Source organism: Arvicanthis niloticus, chromosome 11, assembly GCF_011762505.2.
Source record: "Arvicanthis niloticus isolate mArvNil1 chromosome 11, mArvNil1.pat.X, whole genome shotgun sequence".
In the NCBI taxonomy this organism is placed as follows: Eukaryota; Metazoa; Chordata; class Mammalia; order Rodentia; family Muridae; genus Arvicanthis; species Arvicanthis niloticus.
The window spans coordinates 53,383,313-53,399,551 of NC_047668.1; the positions used below are offsets into that span (position 1 = coordinate 53,383,313).

Here is a 16,239-nt window from a genome sequence, read left to right on the forward strand (position 1 = left end):
AAAAGCTGACACACTGGAAATCTTTCTCTAAATTGGCTGCCCAGGGCCTTTTCTCCCAGGAAGAATTTTGGGGGTTTGTCTTTTAACTGGGGGCGGGGGTTGACTAATTGCTGGGGTCCATTGTTTTAGTAAGTCTGATAATACAAGGAAAGATAGTCACGCCATTTTCTTGTTAGATTTTTATACAGTGTGGTCCTTTGCCTTTTGAATATATTTCCTGGGATATCGTACCCACCACACTTCATTTTGCGGACCAGGACTTGGGCGCGCAGCTATAGGTGCAAGTTACCTATAGGAAAGCCTGGGGAATGTGTAGTTCGGGCTAGTTCGGGCTGAGAGCCCACTCTGCCATAATTTTAATCTGAACAAGTGAAGTGTATTGCTTCATTTAAAAAATAAGTTTATTTGCTAGCTTTTACGGGGGGGGGGGGGGTCGGTCGGGATGTCGCGGTTAGCTGAGGGTTTCTGTATACAAGTCTGACAAGAAACAAACAAAATCGTCCCTGAAGACTTGGCAGCTTTTTCCCAGGTGTTTGGCGATTGGCCACACTCCTCCTTAGGTCCTGGGTATCCCCACACTGCAGCCTCAGGTGGCACGCCTACCAGGGCTGGGGGGGGGGGGGGCGGGGGGACTGCGGGAGGCGCTGCCTGCACACGGGGACCACGCCCACTTTGCCCGATCCATCTTCCCGGATAGTGTGTCCGCTGTGACAGTCGGAGCTGAGCAGCCACGGGATGTCGGTGCCCCAGGGACCCACCCCAGCTCCTGTCGCAGAGCCTCACGCCCAGGAGCCAGGCTCGGTGAGCGCCACGGTGGGAAGTGGGAAGCCTTGCTACTCGGCACTCCCAAGAGGAGGGAAGAAAGGCACCTGCCACAGCACTTTGTCCAGTTGTTGGGCAGTCTGCAGTTTGGTGCCACTGGGACACCCCAGAGAAAACAGGAAGGCAACCCGAGTCCTGGTGTAAAGTAATACAGCTTTATTCAAGTAGGTGGGCAAGAAGGAACAGATCTCTAGTGTCCTGACTGCAGGTCCTCCTGGAGGCCTCTTAGCCCCAGCAGACGGTAAGGGGGCTGCCTTCTTCCCCCAAACTCCAGGCAGCTCCCGTGGACTTAGCCTCCCTCCGAAATCCTGGTGCTGCCCAGGTACCAAGTTCTCCTTAGAGGATTCTCTGGGTGCCCAGGCAGGGGTCTTGAGAGGTGTGGGTAGAGGGTAGATGGGAACCCAAGGTATGCTTAGACCCTCTGTGTTCTCTTCGGGGTTGGAACTGGGGCTGGGGCTGGGGCTGATGCTGAGGCTGGTGGTAGTGCCAGAGACGAGTTGAGAGCCACTGGGCTGTGTCATGCTAAATTCAGAACCTATATCAGTTCCACAGTCAAGCTATTTCTGCAGCTTCAATGGATTACACCTCCATTCCCTATCTTGACTCAGTGTTTACTTTCAGGCATCTCAGATTAAAAAAAAAAAAAAGTGGCCCTTAATTGGGAGACCCCCCATGCCTAGGGGTGCCTGTAGTCCTAGTACCTGACTGAGGAGGCTGAGTCGGGAAGATTCCTTGATGTACCAGGGGTGGACCTCACATTTCCCAGAGAATGTAGAGAACTGAGGTGATATTAATGGAAAAAAGAGAAGACACCATAGACTTCCATAAAGCAGCAGTGTTTGATTACCCTAGTAATGTTATGCGGTGCATATGTCTGCATTTTGCTTATCAAGAAACTGAAGCTCAGCAGGCCACACACTCAGGTTGTTCATGTGTAAAGTGTAGATTCCATGGACTCTACAGAGCTGGTGGGGTAAGGAGACCCAGCATCATTCAGAAAGGATGAGACTGCCTCGGGTCAGTTTCAGCTGGAATTTACTGTGATGACCTTTCTATTATCTCAAACATCCACAGGCTCACTGAGGGTAAAACAAGAGACTCATTAAAGGACACACTGGATCCTGCCTGTTAAGGTTTTCTGGATGTTGCAATAATGTTCACACAAATGTCAGAAGAATACACCCAGCCTTGAGTGCGGTTTTTCTCCTAGGGTAGGAAGCATGTGTGAAGTTAGCGATACCCCTTATCTAGGGAGCCCTTCCCATCCACACAGCCTTCTGTGGTGGCGTCTACAAGATACTGAAATAGACAAAGTCCTACTTCCCGCCCACCCCACTCTGCCCCCAGGCAAAGGATGAAAAAAATGATTCCTAGCAGTATTTGAAGATAAAATATAGCATCCTCATAGCCATTTATTGCTTTAGAAACATATTGAACACCTACTGTATGCCAAGGTACTAGAGGCTCCACAGTGAGTGAGAAGGCTTCTGGTCTCAGCTAACATGGTGGTGGGGAGGGGTAGGAAGTAAGTGAGCGTATTCCAGACAGCTGGGCAACCTGGGTTGTCAGGGAATGCCTCTGAGGAAAAAGCCTTTAAACTCATACCTGAATGGTGAGCAGTCAGCTCTTGAAAGACACAGACATACCTTCCAGAGAAAAAGAAATTCAAAGACCCTGAAGAAGCAATGGTCTCAAAGGGTTTGAACAATAAGAAACTCCCACCAAGAAAGCTATTTAAAGGGAGAGAGGGAGTGGGCGCAGAGTGGACTTCTGAAGGCCACTGTGAAGACTTGGGCATTCACTAGACAATAAAGACAAGTTGTGGGTTTTAAGCAGAGAGCAGACATAGTCTAGTCTATAATCAAAGAGCACTGATGGCTGCAGGGAGGGTGAAATAGCTGCAGAGAAGCCACTTAGGAGGCTCACCTGATAGCTGTGGCGGGGGAATTGAGAAAGAGGAACCAAGGATGACTAAGGTTTGTGGTCTGAGCCACTGAACAAACAATGTTATTTGATACAATATGGCAAATGGGGTTCAGAGCTGGTTTGCATACTGGGTTAGTAGCAAGCCATGTTTAGACCACGTGGGGCTTTTTGTTGGCAATCAGATGTTTAAGACTCCACTGGAAGACTGACAGACTATGCTATTCCACGTTCCCGGCTCTCAGACTAGTTTGTGATACTGCTGCACTGGTAAACAGTCTTTCTAGAAGAAAGGGGGAGAGTGAGTAAAGGCTCCTGCCACCATGATGACCTACCTGAGTTTGATACCTGGGGGTCCCCATGGTGGAAGGAAAGAACATACTGTAACCTCCACATGTGTGCTGTGGTGTACCCCTCTCTCTCTCTCCCTCTCTCTCTCTCTCTCTCTCTCTCTCTCTCTCTCTCTCTCTCTCTCACACACACACACACACACACACACACACACACACACACGTAATATAAACCCAAACACTGAACGATCGATTCTCAGAGCCACTGTCATTCAGTCATCACAACATCCTTGTGAAGCTGGCAGGTGACTGCACGTGACAGAAGAGGAAAACAAATTCCTAGAAGTATAAACGAGTTTATTCAAGATCACACCGGGACTCACAGCTCACTCTGATCGCTGACTCAGTACAGAAAGTGTCTATTGGCAGGAAGCATGGGGGCAGGATGCAAGGAAGAACTTCCCCTGGAATGACTTAGAGGTCAGGGTTTAGAATTGTGTTTTTTAATTCTCTCCCACTCCCCCATAGGATGACTTAGAGGCTGAGATTGCTGAGTCCTCAAGTCATCAAGGAACACAGGATTTTTATGGAAGTCACGGGGATGTGGGGAGCTATTTTGTGCTTGTAGGGATTGGGGTTACTTCCTGTGTCTCCCTCAGGACAAGAGAGACGGTCGCCTCTCAGTCTGTACGAAGGTGTGCTATGGCATTGGTGGGGTCCCCAACCAGGTGGCCTCCAGCGCCTCAGCTTTCTACCTGCAGCTCTTCCTGCTTGATGTGGCCCAGGTGAGTGTGGGCAGTGGCCATGGCCTCTGACTTCCTACCTCCCCTCCACCCCATTTGTCCCCATGCTACCTCTTCAGTTTTGGTAGACAGCCCTTTGACCCAAGTTTAATAACAGCATAAAATGCCATGGAGGGCAGTCTCTTCAAAGATACCCATTACATCCTGCTTGTAGTAGGAAAATGAGAAAACAGTCAGGTATAGTGACATACATGTGTATGTCCTAGCATTCCTGTAGAAAGGCAGAGTCAGGAGGATCCAGGAGTTCAAACCCAATCTCAGCTACATAGCTAGTCTGAGGCCAGCCTTAGCTACATAAGACCCTGTCTCAAAACAAAACAGGGTGGGGATCGGAATGTAGTTCAACAGGTAGAGTACTTGCCTAGTGTGCATAAAATGGGCACAGTGGTGCAAGCCTATAATCCCAATAGTGGAGACAGGGCTGGAAGCTCAAAGCCATCCTTGTCTACATAGCGAGCTTGAGACATGAAACCCTATCTCAGCATTCTCAACCTCTGTAATGCTACCATCCTTTATCACAGTTCCTCATGCTGTGGTGAGCCAACAAAATCATTGCTACTTTATAACTGTAATTTTGCTACTATATATATATATATATATATATATATATATATATATATAATTCTGATATGCAGGATATGTGAGGGGTCATGACCCACAGGTTGATAAACACTGTCCTATCTCAAAAACAAAAAGCAAACCAACAGATAGTGGCAGAATGCCTGTGCACAGGTATCAATCAGCATGACCCCTCTCCTCGGGGGCTCTGATGTCCCTCAGAGCTTCCTAGAATCATGTCCTGGGGCGGAGTCCTTTCCACCATGGCTCTAGCCCCAGATGAGCTCTCAGATGTTCACCCTGGCAGACAAGCAGGCCTGGCTGTATTGTCAGACTTTGTGGACCCTTGGTTGTATCCATCCTCTTGATGGTTTCAGATCCCCGCTGCCCAGGTGTCACTTGCCTTGTTCGGAGGGAAGGTGTCTGGGGCAATTGCGGACCCTGTGGCCGGCTTCTTCATCAACAAGAGCAGAAGGACAGGGTCTGGACGGCTAATGCCTTGGTGAGCAGTCCTTTGGAGCTGAGACTCCTCCCACCCCTTGGTTCTATGTCACTGTCACTGCCTTAGGTGTCTTAGTAGATACCTGTGGATGATTAGAAGACAAGCCTGCGCAGTGTAGATGAGCTAGGTCAGAGTATAAGTCATCCAGTAGCTCAGAGACAAGCTTGGAGATTGTCTGTCCCTCATCAGTTGGCACAGGGCCTCCAGGTCTGTCTGTGGCTCAGCGTGGTGAGACTGGGCTGGCAGGCCCTAGTGCAGAGGTTCTCAACCTTCCTAGTACTTTGGCCCTTGGATACAGTTCATATTGTGGTGACCCCAACCATAAAATCATTTTGTTTACTTCATAATTGTAATTTCGCTACTGTAATGAATCATAACAAAAATATTCTAAGCAGGAGATTAGATATTTAACCCCCAAAGGGGAAAGAGCGACTAGCTTATTCTCCAGGAAGTCAAACTCAGGGCCTGATATATGCTAACCAAATGCTCTACCACTAAGTAAGCCTCCAGTTCTCCACCAAGGGCCCTGGCCAGAGTCCCAACAGTGAATCCATTACTCCTCTTCTATCTCTATGGCTCCCTAAAAGCCTCAGCTCCACAGCTTCTTAAGGAGCAGAGACAGGGTGAGGTTGTCCCCTCCTGGGTCCTTGGTCCCCATGCTGTAGGCACAGCACTTCAGCTGTTTTCCTACAGGGCTCTGGGCTGCATGCCCTTAATTGCGCTGGCCTACTTCTTTCTGTGGTTCCTGCCCCCATTCACCAGCCTGCGTGGGCTCTGGTATACCAGCTTCTACTGCCTGTTCCAGGCCCTAGCTACGGTAAGTGTGTGACCTCTCTTCCCAAGCCTGGTTCTGGTGAGCTTCACTGCCAGCTTTGATTACCATTCAGAGTCAAGGTGTTAAGGTCTGCTCTGACCTGCCCAGTGTGTGGAAACCTGTCAGTGTCTCTGCTGGCACTGCTCAGGGTCCCTGCTTCTGAACCCTTAGCTCTAAGGTTCAGATGATTTGCCCTTTTAGGAACCTGGATGGGACAGGGTGGCTGCTGGCTTTTGCATAGCCAAGTGGCAGGGGAGGGGAACAGTCCTTGAGTGACAGTATAGGTGGGAGAGGCTGTCCTAACCTCTGAGGGGCCATTCCAGTTCTTCCAGGTACCCTACACTGCGCTCACTATGATCCTCACCCCTAGCCCCAGGGAGCGAGACTCTGCCACTGCATACCGTGAGTATGGTTCTGTGTTCCGGCTGGGAGCCGCGGTCCTTCAGACCTACAGCTAGCCACATCATCCTGTACATGCTCTGTCTCCAGGGATGACCATGGAGATGGCAGGGACACTGATGGGAGCCACTGTCCACGGGCTCATCGTGTCCAGCGCCCATGGATCCCAGAGGTGTGAGGATGCTGTGCACCCCAGGAGTACTGCTGTCTCCCCAGATGTAGTAAGTGTCTGAGGGATCCAGGGCTCCTCTCCCCTCTGAGGTCAACTGCTTCCTACAGGGATGCTCTTCTGTTTTTTCTTCCTCTTGACTGGGGATGCAGCCTGTACACTCATCCTTTCCTACTTCTGTAGCTGAGCTCACAAGCCCCAAGACCCAGCAGGTTCTCCACTAAGCATGTCTTGAAGGAAGGAAGAAGGAAGGGAGGGGGAAAGGAAGGGCGAGAGAACCACTAATTGGCTCATTGGTGGAGCGCTCGACCAGCATGCATGAAGTACTGAATAGGTTTAATCACCAGGCATGGCCAAAACCAACCAAATAACAACAGCAAAACCACAGCTAGACATGATGATACACACCCGTGATCCTTGCACCTGGACACTGAGACAGAAGGAACATGAGTTCAAGGATATGTTTGGTCATTTAGTTAGTTCAAGGCTAGCCTGAGCCATATGAAAACTGTCTCAAAAAAAAAAAAAAAAAAAAAAAGACCACCTATAGACATGAACAACAACAGAAAACACACGGGCCAGACTGCAGCTCAGTTAGCAGCCGTCTAGCCAACTGAGTTGTCCAGCAAGTACAAAGGATGCCCTTCAGGACCTCATAAGCCAGCTGTGATGGCACACAGCTGGACACCCAGCACCCTGGAGGTGGAGGCAGGAAGACCCCAAGTGCAAGGTCATCCTTGGCTACATAGTTATAGGCCAGCATGGGCAACAACCAAGAGCCTGCCTCAAAAAAATAGGAGAGAAAGTCACATACAAACTTACCACCAATTTTAGAACAATGAAAGCAGCCTATCAGAACCAAGGACGGTGTGGCTTTCAGGCCGAGAGGCCAGGGCAACTGCTGGAAAAGCTACTCCTGCCACACCCACTGCCTCCTCCTCCCAGAAGCCTCCTGTCCTCCTTGGCTATCACCCCCATGTGTCTCTTTATCTGCGTCTTTATTGTCTTTGTATTTCAACTGAGTCACTATACATGACATTGTTAACGGCCTATGGGTCTGCCCACCGCTCACTCCCCACTGCCCAGCCCTTATTGTAGACAAGGGGAGACTTACTCTTCACTGTAGCCTCAGGGTCTAGGACACATAGAGACAGCTATGCCTGTTCGCTGAGTAAGATGGGGCAGTAAGCATGCTGACCTCTGGTCGCATGGATGTTTCCTTCTACATGGGAGTGAAGAGTCAGCAGAAAAGCAAGTCTGTACTGAGCCCTTAGACCTAACAGAGTAAACCAAAGGAGAAGAAGCCTGCATTCTCGGGCTTTTGGAATGAGCTTTCTGCTGGCATTGAAACCTATGCTTTCCTCCCTGGGCTGGAAACATTATCCCCAGTGCAGTTCTGTCCTGTCCTGCAGGCTCGCCTCTATTGTATTGCAGCTGCCGTGGTTGCCTTGACTTACCCTGTGTGTGGCTGTTTGCTGTGCCTAGGAGTGAAGGAGCAGCCAGGTATGGGGGTGCAGTGAGGGCTTGAGAGGCAGAAGCTGGGAGCAGGACTCCTCCTGGGGAGTGTGTTTTTGACTCTGCCAATCCAGGTACCACCCTCCTGTTTTGCAGAAACTTCTGCCCCAGCCTCAGGCCAAGGCCTGAGCTTCTTCACCGGCCTGGCCATCACTTCGCGGCACGCCCCCTACCTGAAGCTGGTGGTCTCCTTCTTGTTCATCTCAGCTGCTGTCCAGGTACTGCTAGCCAAGTGATCTTTGATTTGCACTGTCCATGCTTATTGTAAACAGGCATAAGGTTTCATGTTACCCAGGCTGGCCTTGAACTTGCTATGTAGATGGTTGTGGTCATCAGCTCCTGATTCTCCTAGCTCCACCCAAGTGGTGGGGTTACAAACATGCATCATAGTACCTAGTTTTGTAGGCTGAGAGAGGCTAGGGCCAAGAAGAGAACCCTGGGTGTGGCTCATGTAACTGGAGCTTCTGGGAAGCTGGTGGTGTCTGGGGTGGCATCCTCTTATTACCTGAAATCTAGTAAAAATCCATTTGATCTTAGCTATGCAAATGGAGACAGTGCACTAGAAATGGCTCATATTTATTTTGTGGGGAACCTTTGAATTCAAAGACTCAAAGGAGAGGCCATACTGGAAACTGTCTCTTACATGACTTCTGAATTCCTGCCATTCACTGCATATGACTGTTTACTGTTTCCTGTATATCTCCTCAGGTGGAACAGAGTTACTTTGTCCTGTTCTGTACACACGCCTCTAAGCTACATGATCATGTCCAGAAGTTGGTGCTAACCATCCTGGTAAGGGGACCAAGGAGGTGGAGGCTGGAGCCCTTCGGAGCCTGAGCTGAGACCCTCTATGGCTAAAGTTCTAATGGTCACATCTTGTTTTAATCTCATTCCAGCAGAGGGAGGAGTTGGGGTCCAGGCTCAAAGTTAATAGCTACTGGTTCAAAGCAGACAGTTTGAGGTTAGGTGTCCTACCTAAAAGCAAGGGCTTTGAGATCTGGGAGAAAGTGTGGACTTCAGGACCCTGGTGAGATGATGCTGTCTGCTCACAGGTCTCGGCTGTACTGAGCACCCCACTGTGGGAGTGGGTTCTCCAGCGATTTGGGAAGAGGACATCTGCATTCGGGATCTGTGTAAGTGAAGCAAGAAGCAAGGCCTGAGGGTGGCTGAGGAGGTAACCATGGAGCCTGAGCCTAGCCGGGCTAGACCAGCATTCCCTTGTGTCTGCTGGGCCTGGCACAGGACCAGGTGCAGGGCTTATCTTGAATGGCAAAGGCTGAGCTTGTTAATGAGAAAGCAAGCCAGGAAGCAGTGAGGGGTCAGCTCACCGGTGTGTCTCCCCAGGTGATGGTGCCCTTTTCTATCTTGTTGGCTGTTGTGCCCTCAGCACCGGTGGCCTATGTTGTGGCCTTTGTCTCTGGCGTGAGCATTGCTGTGTCCCTGCTGCTACCTTGGTAGGCTGGATGATGGGACGGGAGACTGGGAGCCTCATATCCTTCCATCAGGGAATGAATGTCTCTTCCTCCTGCTGTCCTGTTCCTTGTGTGGAGCCACCAGTTGCTTCCTTCGAACTTTCCTAAGAAGGAGCCAACAACAGGACAGAAGGGAACATGGACATACTGTTGGATGGTTGTGGGCTTGTTCTGGGCAGAAAGGACCCCTACTCCATCGCTGCCCTCCTGAGGACTCGCAGGCTGGCTGCTGATTTTCAAAGGGAAGAGGGCTGACTCCATGCACCTGCCCTTAGGTCCATCCTGCCAGATGTGGTGGATGACTTCCAGCTGCGGCACCAGCGTGGCCCAGGCGTGGAGACCATCTTCTACTCATCTTATGTCTTCGTCACCAAGCTGTCAAGCGCGGTCGCCTTGGGCATCTCTACCCTAAGTTTGGAGTCAGTCCTAGAGCAGGAGCAAAAGCACAAAGAACCAGGGGGTGGGAAGAGGAGGTCAGAGCCTCTGCCCTAGAGCCACCCATGCATCTGGAGTGCATGCTCCACACCACGGAGTGTGAGGGACTCCATTGTCAGGACTAAAGGGGGTCCCAACTCCTCCCTGGCCTAATCTGGCTAGAAGTCAGTTTTCGGGAGAGGGTGGGGTGACATGTCTGTGGCTTCTGCACCCAAAGGGTAATGCTCAACAAAGCTTACGAAATAAGAGAGCTGATGGTGTTTCTCCAGGTTTGCAGGGTATGAGGCAGGAGCCTGCCAGCAAGCAGAAGAAGTGGTGGTCACCCTCAAGGTCCTCATTGGTGCTGTGCCCACCTGTATGATCCTTATTGGCCTGTGCATCCTCCTGGTTGGCCCCACTCCCAAGACACCAAGACAGGACACTTCCTCCCAGCTAAGCCTTCGGAGGTGGGCAGTGTTTGTACCTGGGTACACATGGGCAGGGTTACTACCCTAAGGGACACACACAGACACACAAACACAATGCTCAACAGCTAACAGCAGCCTGTAGGTCCTGCCGCACTGGCCAGCTAAGTCTCCTGATTTCAGGCTACTTGCCTTAGCTTCAATGACATGCTTTGCTCCTAGATTTCCTCCTTTCTCTAGTCTTCACTCTCAGTCTTCTTCTTGGGCTACCTCATAGATGGGAGATGTGAGGGACCCCTAGACCTCCCTTGTACCCCATCTACATATGAAACCTAGACCACCTCACACTGGGTGTGTTGTCACCCTCTACCCTGCACTTCTGTCAAGTTGGAACTTCCTGGGACGTTAGTTTTTGCACGGCTGTACTCACTGGCCCACCGGCACATCAGCCAGGTGTGGGAGGCCTGAAACTCAGCTCAGCCTCTCTCCTAGGCTTCCCTTTCTGGTCTCCATCTCAGAGAGTGGGATCATTGTCTGTCCCAGTGCCAAAGCCTGGGAGCCTCCTTCTCTTCTCGTCACGACTGCTAAGTGGCTTGTCCTTCCTCTACCACACACCCCACGACAAGGAGGATGTGAGCTCACAGCTTTCCGGGGACAGTACAGGAATCTTGCAGCTGGGGAAATATTACATGAATCCCAGTATCCCAGGAGCTCAGCACAGAGCCCGAGGCTAAATATATACTCAGGGACTGTATGCTGCCACACCAACTCACATCTGGCCTGGAGATGTTCCTACTTTACAAATACACAGGTGGGTGTCCATGTCTCCACAGGACACACAAGGCAGCATTATCAGCAGCCCCTCACTTCTCGTGGCTGATAATGTCAACCTGCAGCAATAGGGCCCAGAGGTCATACATTCACTCTAACAATGCCTAGAGGAGGGGGACTCTCCTGATGGGACTTGGAAGGGACTGGGCTGTGGCTGTAATGGAGCTGCGAGTGGAGAGTTGTTGGCACACAAGGAACAGGCACAGAAACTTCTGTGTACTCTATGATAGGGTGGAGACCCTCACCTCACCTCTCTTCTTCCTTGGTTTTTCTTCCCCCAGGAGGACTAGCTACAGCCTTGCCTGAACTTTAAGGGGACTTCTGTGAGCTAGAAAGGAAAAATCTGCATTTTCTGGAACTCTCTTCATCCAGCCCGGAGCACATCCTAGCAACTTAGCTCAGTGCATTTTCCCTTGTGCATGGAGACTTTAGGGACATGTCTAGGGATGGATGGTCCAGGCTCCAGAAACTACCCCACAGCTCCTTGCCTGTTGTACCGGGACCCTTTCAGGCTTGTACCCTAGACTGTTCCACCACCAAGAAACCTGATTCTGAAAGCATTGTCCTCAATGACATCAGGATACCCTGCCTACCCTGGCCTGCAGATTCCCTTTGCTACATGGCAGAGCTCCGACACAGGAATACAGATGCAGGCCTGGTTTGCACTGAGACTCCAGTGACCACCTGGACACAGTTTGAATGGGCAGGCTGAGGAATCAGGACATGTTGGAGGCTAAGCAGGTATTTATCCAGCATTTTGCTCTGTTGACACGAGTTGAGGTCACTTCTTCTATCAACAGACAGAGGATGACATGGAACCATCAGAGGCCAGCCACTTTTACAAACTGCGAACTATTCTGAAATTCTACAAGCTATATAAAACCATATAATAGGAATTACAGTTTTCTAGGGTCTCTGTCTTTGAGGAAGATTCATTGGGGTTTATTTTTTTCAAAAACAAATTTAGCTGGGTATGGTGATGCACACATGCAATCCCACCACTGGGGAGGTAGAAGCAGAAGAATCAAGAGTTCAAGGCCAGCCTCAGCTATATATCAAGTTTGAAGCCAGCCTGAATAACCTGAGACCCTGTCTTTTTTTTTTTTTTCCATTTATGGATACATTTATTTTTATTGATACATCTGTTTACACAAATGTGGTAATTCACTGAATTATTGATTTATACCTGTGTTGAGATTGGCCACTGACTAAGCGTCACATTGGAAGACACAGCAAAGCAAAGCATGGTTCTTAATGTTAAGGTTCTTGTGAGGATGCCGTCTGTCTTAGTCCATCTTGTTCTACTGTAAACACATGTCTGGAGCAGAGTGATTTATAATTGACAGAAATGTATTTGGCTCATGCTTCTGAAGGCTGGGAAATCCAAGGTCAAGAGGTTACATCTGTTAAAGGCCTTCTTACATCATGCTTTGACTGCTACAGACAAGCGAACATCAGCCTCCGTGTCCCCCCCCCCCCCTCATCTCTCTCCCTGAGACCCTTTCTTAAAAGCAAACAAAAACTATGCTGGGTGGCACACGCCTTTAATCCCAGCACTTGGGAGGCAGAAACAGGCGGATTTCTGAGTTCGAAGCCAGCCCGGTCTACAGAGTGAGTTCCAGGACAGCCAGGGCTACACAGAGAAACCCTGTCTCGAAAAACCAAAAAACCAACCAACCAAACAAACAACCAAACAAACTAAAAAGTTTATTTCCTACCAGGTGGGTAAACATGACTGTGGGTGGCCCACCATCCCATGCTGGAGTCCCCCGATGAGAAGCCATTAAGCATAGCTCTTGCAGGAGCCACTATGCCATAGATCCAGCACCATGTTGTGTACTGGATGAATTAGTAAAGATCAGGGCAGCCCCCAGCCCAAACCAAACAACTCACTTCTCTTATTGCTCTCCTCCTCACCTCTTGCCATTACTGTCACCTCCTTACCTGCCACCCCAGAACCCATTCAGCTTAGTCTCAGCCTCCATAATAAAGACAGTGCAGCGTGGCAGGACAGACTCCAAAAGAGAAGGACGTTTGTACACTGTTTCTACTTTGCCACAAGTAACTGCTTGTTTTACTTCTTGTTTTTTCTAAAGATTTATTTCCTTTATGTGTACGTGTTTGTGCCTGAATGTATATGTATGAAGATGCCCGCCGAGACCAGCAGAGGGCATCAGAGCCCCTGGAGCTATAGTTACAGGTGGTTGTCAGCTGCCCAGTGTGGGTGCTGGGAACCAAACCCTGGCCCTCTGCAAGAGTAGTTAATGCTCTTAACCACTGAACTGTCTCGCCAGCCTTTTTTTTTTTTTTTTTTAAAGATTTACTTACTTTATGTATATGAGCATACCGCCATTGTCTTCAGACACACCAGAAGAGGGCATCAGATCCCATTACAGATGGTTGTGAGCCACCATGTGGTTACTGGGAATTGAACCAGGACCTCTGGAAGAGCAGTCAGTGCTCTTAACTGCTGAGCCATCTCTCCAGACACCTCACCAGCCTTTTCTTTGTTACTGTTGTTGTTTGAGACAAGATCTCAGTAGCACAGGTTGGCCTTAAACTCACTATGTGGCTGAGACTGTCCTTGAACTGATCCTGTTGTCTTTAGCACTCAAGTGCCAGAATTACAGGCATGGATCCCATCTGGTGAACTTGCTTTTAAAAATCTAAGTTTAGTTGTTTAGATAAGAGGTATGTAACCTAAGCTGGCTCAAATCCTGGGCTCAAGCAAGCCTTCTTTTTCGGCTGACTGAATGATAGATGGTTGTTTCTCATTTTAAGAAATATCTTGTGTATACCTCAGGATGGCTATGTCAGTTAAAGTTATAATGCCCGACAAAGCACCAGCCTATCATGGTTTATACTGATTGCCAACTTGAAGGGTTTGTTTAGAATTGCCTGGGATACCTGAGGTGGGAAGACCTGCCCACTGTAGGTGACGCCATGACACAGGCTGGGTTTGAGGCTGAAGAGAACGGAGAGAGAGCAAGCAGAGCGTAAGCATCCATTCCCCTCTGCTTCCTGACTGCAGGAAGCACCGTGACTGGCTGTTTGGAGCTCCTGTCGCCATGTTTTCCAAACCCTGGATCACTGAGCTAGAATAAACCCTTCCTTGCATGACTTTTATCAGGGTTTTTAAAAACAGGACAAGTAGCCAATACACTGAGGAAACCCTCGCAGCTACTACTTAGCTAATGCGCACTGCACTTCAAAACTTGATATCCCTTGGCTTGCTCACTACCATCTGTGACACACACTCCCCCCAACCCCCCTTTTTGCTCTGCTTCTTTGGTGCTCCTTAATCTTCTCTGCCTTCCCAGAGCAGTGTGATCTCACTCACATCTCACCGCCGCCTACGTGCTACTGCAGACTCCACTTCAACCCTCAGCTCCCCAGACCCAGTGCTTCTGAGTGGTGCTCAGGCAGCCTCAACATCATGCATCCAAACAGAACCATCACCTTCCCTCCACTGACAAACACTAAATGCTTCCAGAGCAGAAGTACTTAGTAGAGCAAGAACAAAATACTTCTTCCTGAAAGAAATACCTGCCAAGCCGGGCGGTAGTTGGGAGGCACAGGCAGGCAGATTTCTGAGTTCGAGGCCAGCCTGGTCTACAGAGTGAGTTCCAGGACAGTCAAGGCTATTCAGAGAAACCCTGTCTCAAAAAAAAAAAAAAAAAAAAAAAAAACCCTGCCAAAATCCTACAGCAAATATCATTTTTTTTCTATGTGTGAGACAGGACTTTACTGTATAATCTCAGTTGGCTTCAAATTCGCCAATGTTGGCTTAGCCAGCCTTCCAAGTACTGGATTACAGGCATGCATCCTGCTTGAAGGTTTTTTGGGGTGGAGGAACAGGTAGCAGGTAAGGACTGAATCATAGATAAGCTATGAATTATATCCCTAGCCCAACATTCCTCATAAGAATAGAAGATAAAGCAATCCTTACATTCACATGGAAGCACACAAAGGCACTATACTTGAGCAAAAAGAGAAGAGAGCCCGGCCTGGAAATACACTACAAGGCAATGTGCAGTCAGCACACGCGCAACAGTGTAGTCACGTGGAGGAAGGAGACCACAGAGGGACTTCTCAAATATCTGCATATGGAGATATTTACAAAAGTATCCAAAGCAATATGCTTCATAATTTCAAAAGTAAAGCCAGGAAACACCAAATGTCCATGGCAGCCGTGTTGTAAACTGTGCCAACTCACAACAGTAAAAATAACACACACGGAAAGAGGGTGCATCTTAGAGACAGTCCTGAGTGGGGGCTGTGAGGTGCCTTAGTGGGGAATGTGCTTCTGTGTAAGCGTGGAGACTTGTGTTCAAAACACCCAAGTGAAGACTGGGACAGCATGACAGTGCTCACCTCACCCCAGTGTTTGGGTTGGGGAGTGGGGATGGGGGAGACAGGCAGATCCTAGGGGTTCAATGGTGGGTCAGGCTAATCAAATCAGAGACTCACTCCAGGTTCAGCGAGAGACACTGCTGTCTCAAAACACAAGGTAGATGAGCTGGAAAGATGGCTCAGTGGTCAAGAGCACTGGCTGCTTTCCTTGAGGACCTGGGTTCGGTTTCCAGCACACGTTAGCCTGCTATCATCTAGGTCTCCAGTTGCAGGGAATCTGAAATCCTGAGACATGAAGGTGAAACATGCACACATATAGAATAGGGTGGAGAGTGATCGAGGAAGATGCCTGGTGCTGATCTCTGGTGTCTACACACAGACACATGGGCACCTACACATGTACATATTCATCAACCCTACATGCAGGAAAGGATGGCAGGCAGACAGGCAGGATGACAAGTCAGGGGGCTAGGGAGGTGGCTCAGTCAGTGCACCTCTTGCCCTTTTAAGCACGAGGATCTGAGTCTGATTCCCAGACTCAAATTAAAAATCAACAAAAACACCTGGTGGCATAAGGTTCTAATCAAAGCATTTGGGGGGAGGTGAAACCAGCCAGACCCCTGGCACTGACTGGTCAGCTAGCCTAAGCCTTCTAGGTAAGTGCCAGACTAATGGGGATACTATTTCAAAAAATAAATAAATAAATAAAAAAGAAGAAGGGTGGATGGGACATGAGGAACAACACCTGAAGCCTCTACATAAATATGCACATGCGCACATTCACACACACAAAGAGAGTCAGAGAAAAACGTATATAATATACCATTTGTTTAAAGCTCAAAACCAAGAATAAGCATTGTGTCTAGGCCAATGTGCCTAGGGAAGGAATGAGGAAGCAATAATTACTAAAATCAGTCACCTTCAGCACTATGGAGACAGGATTAGAAGA

General features: G+C 49.2%; 1 protein-coding gene across 2 annotated transcripts; it reads left to right on the forward strand.

The window, feature by feature from the left end:
* Positions 1–674: 674 nt before the first annotated feature.
* On the forward strand, positions 675–14,591 carry Mfsd2b (MFSD2 lysolipid transporter B, sphingolipid). 2 transcript variants are annotated; one of them, XM_076942143.1, is made up of 14 exons: positions 675–801; positions 3,695–3,820; positions 4,774–4,898; positions 5,592–5,715; positions 6,036–6,114; positions 6,202–6,332; positions 7,693–7,783; positions 7,892–8,013; positions 8,504–8,587; positions 8,848–8,928; positions 9,140–9,249; positions 9,543–9,740; positions 9,972–10,148; positions 11,219–14,591. In XM_076942143.1, the coding sequence occupies exons 1-14, from the start codon at positions 736–738 to the stop codon at positions 11,241–11,243; spliced, it is 1,539 nt and encodes a 512-aa protein (XP_076798258.1). In that variant the 5' UTR covers positions 675–735; the 3' UTR covers positions 11,244–14,591. The 2 variants fall into 2 exon arrangements, with proteins under 2 accessions (XP_076798258.1, XP_034370262.1); XM_034514371.2 differs by having other exon boundaries at positions 9,543–9,686.
* Positions 14,592–16,239: the final 1,648 nt, after the last annotated feature.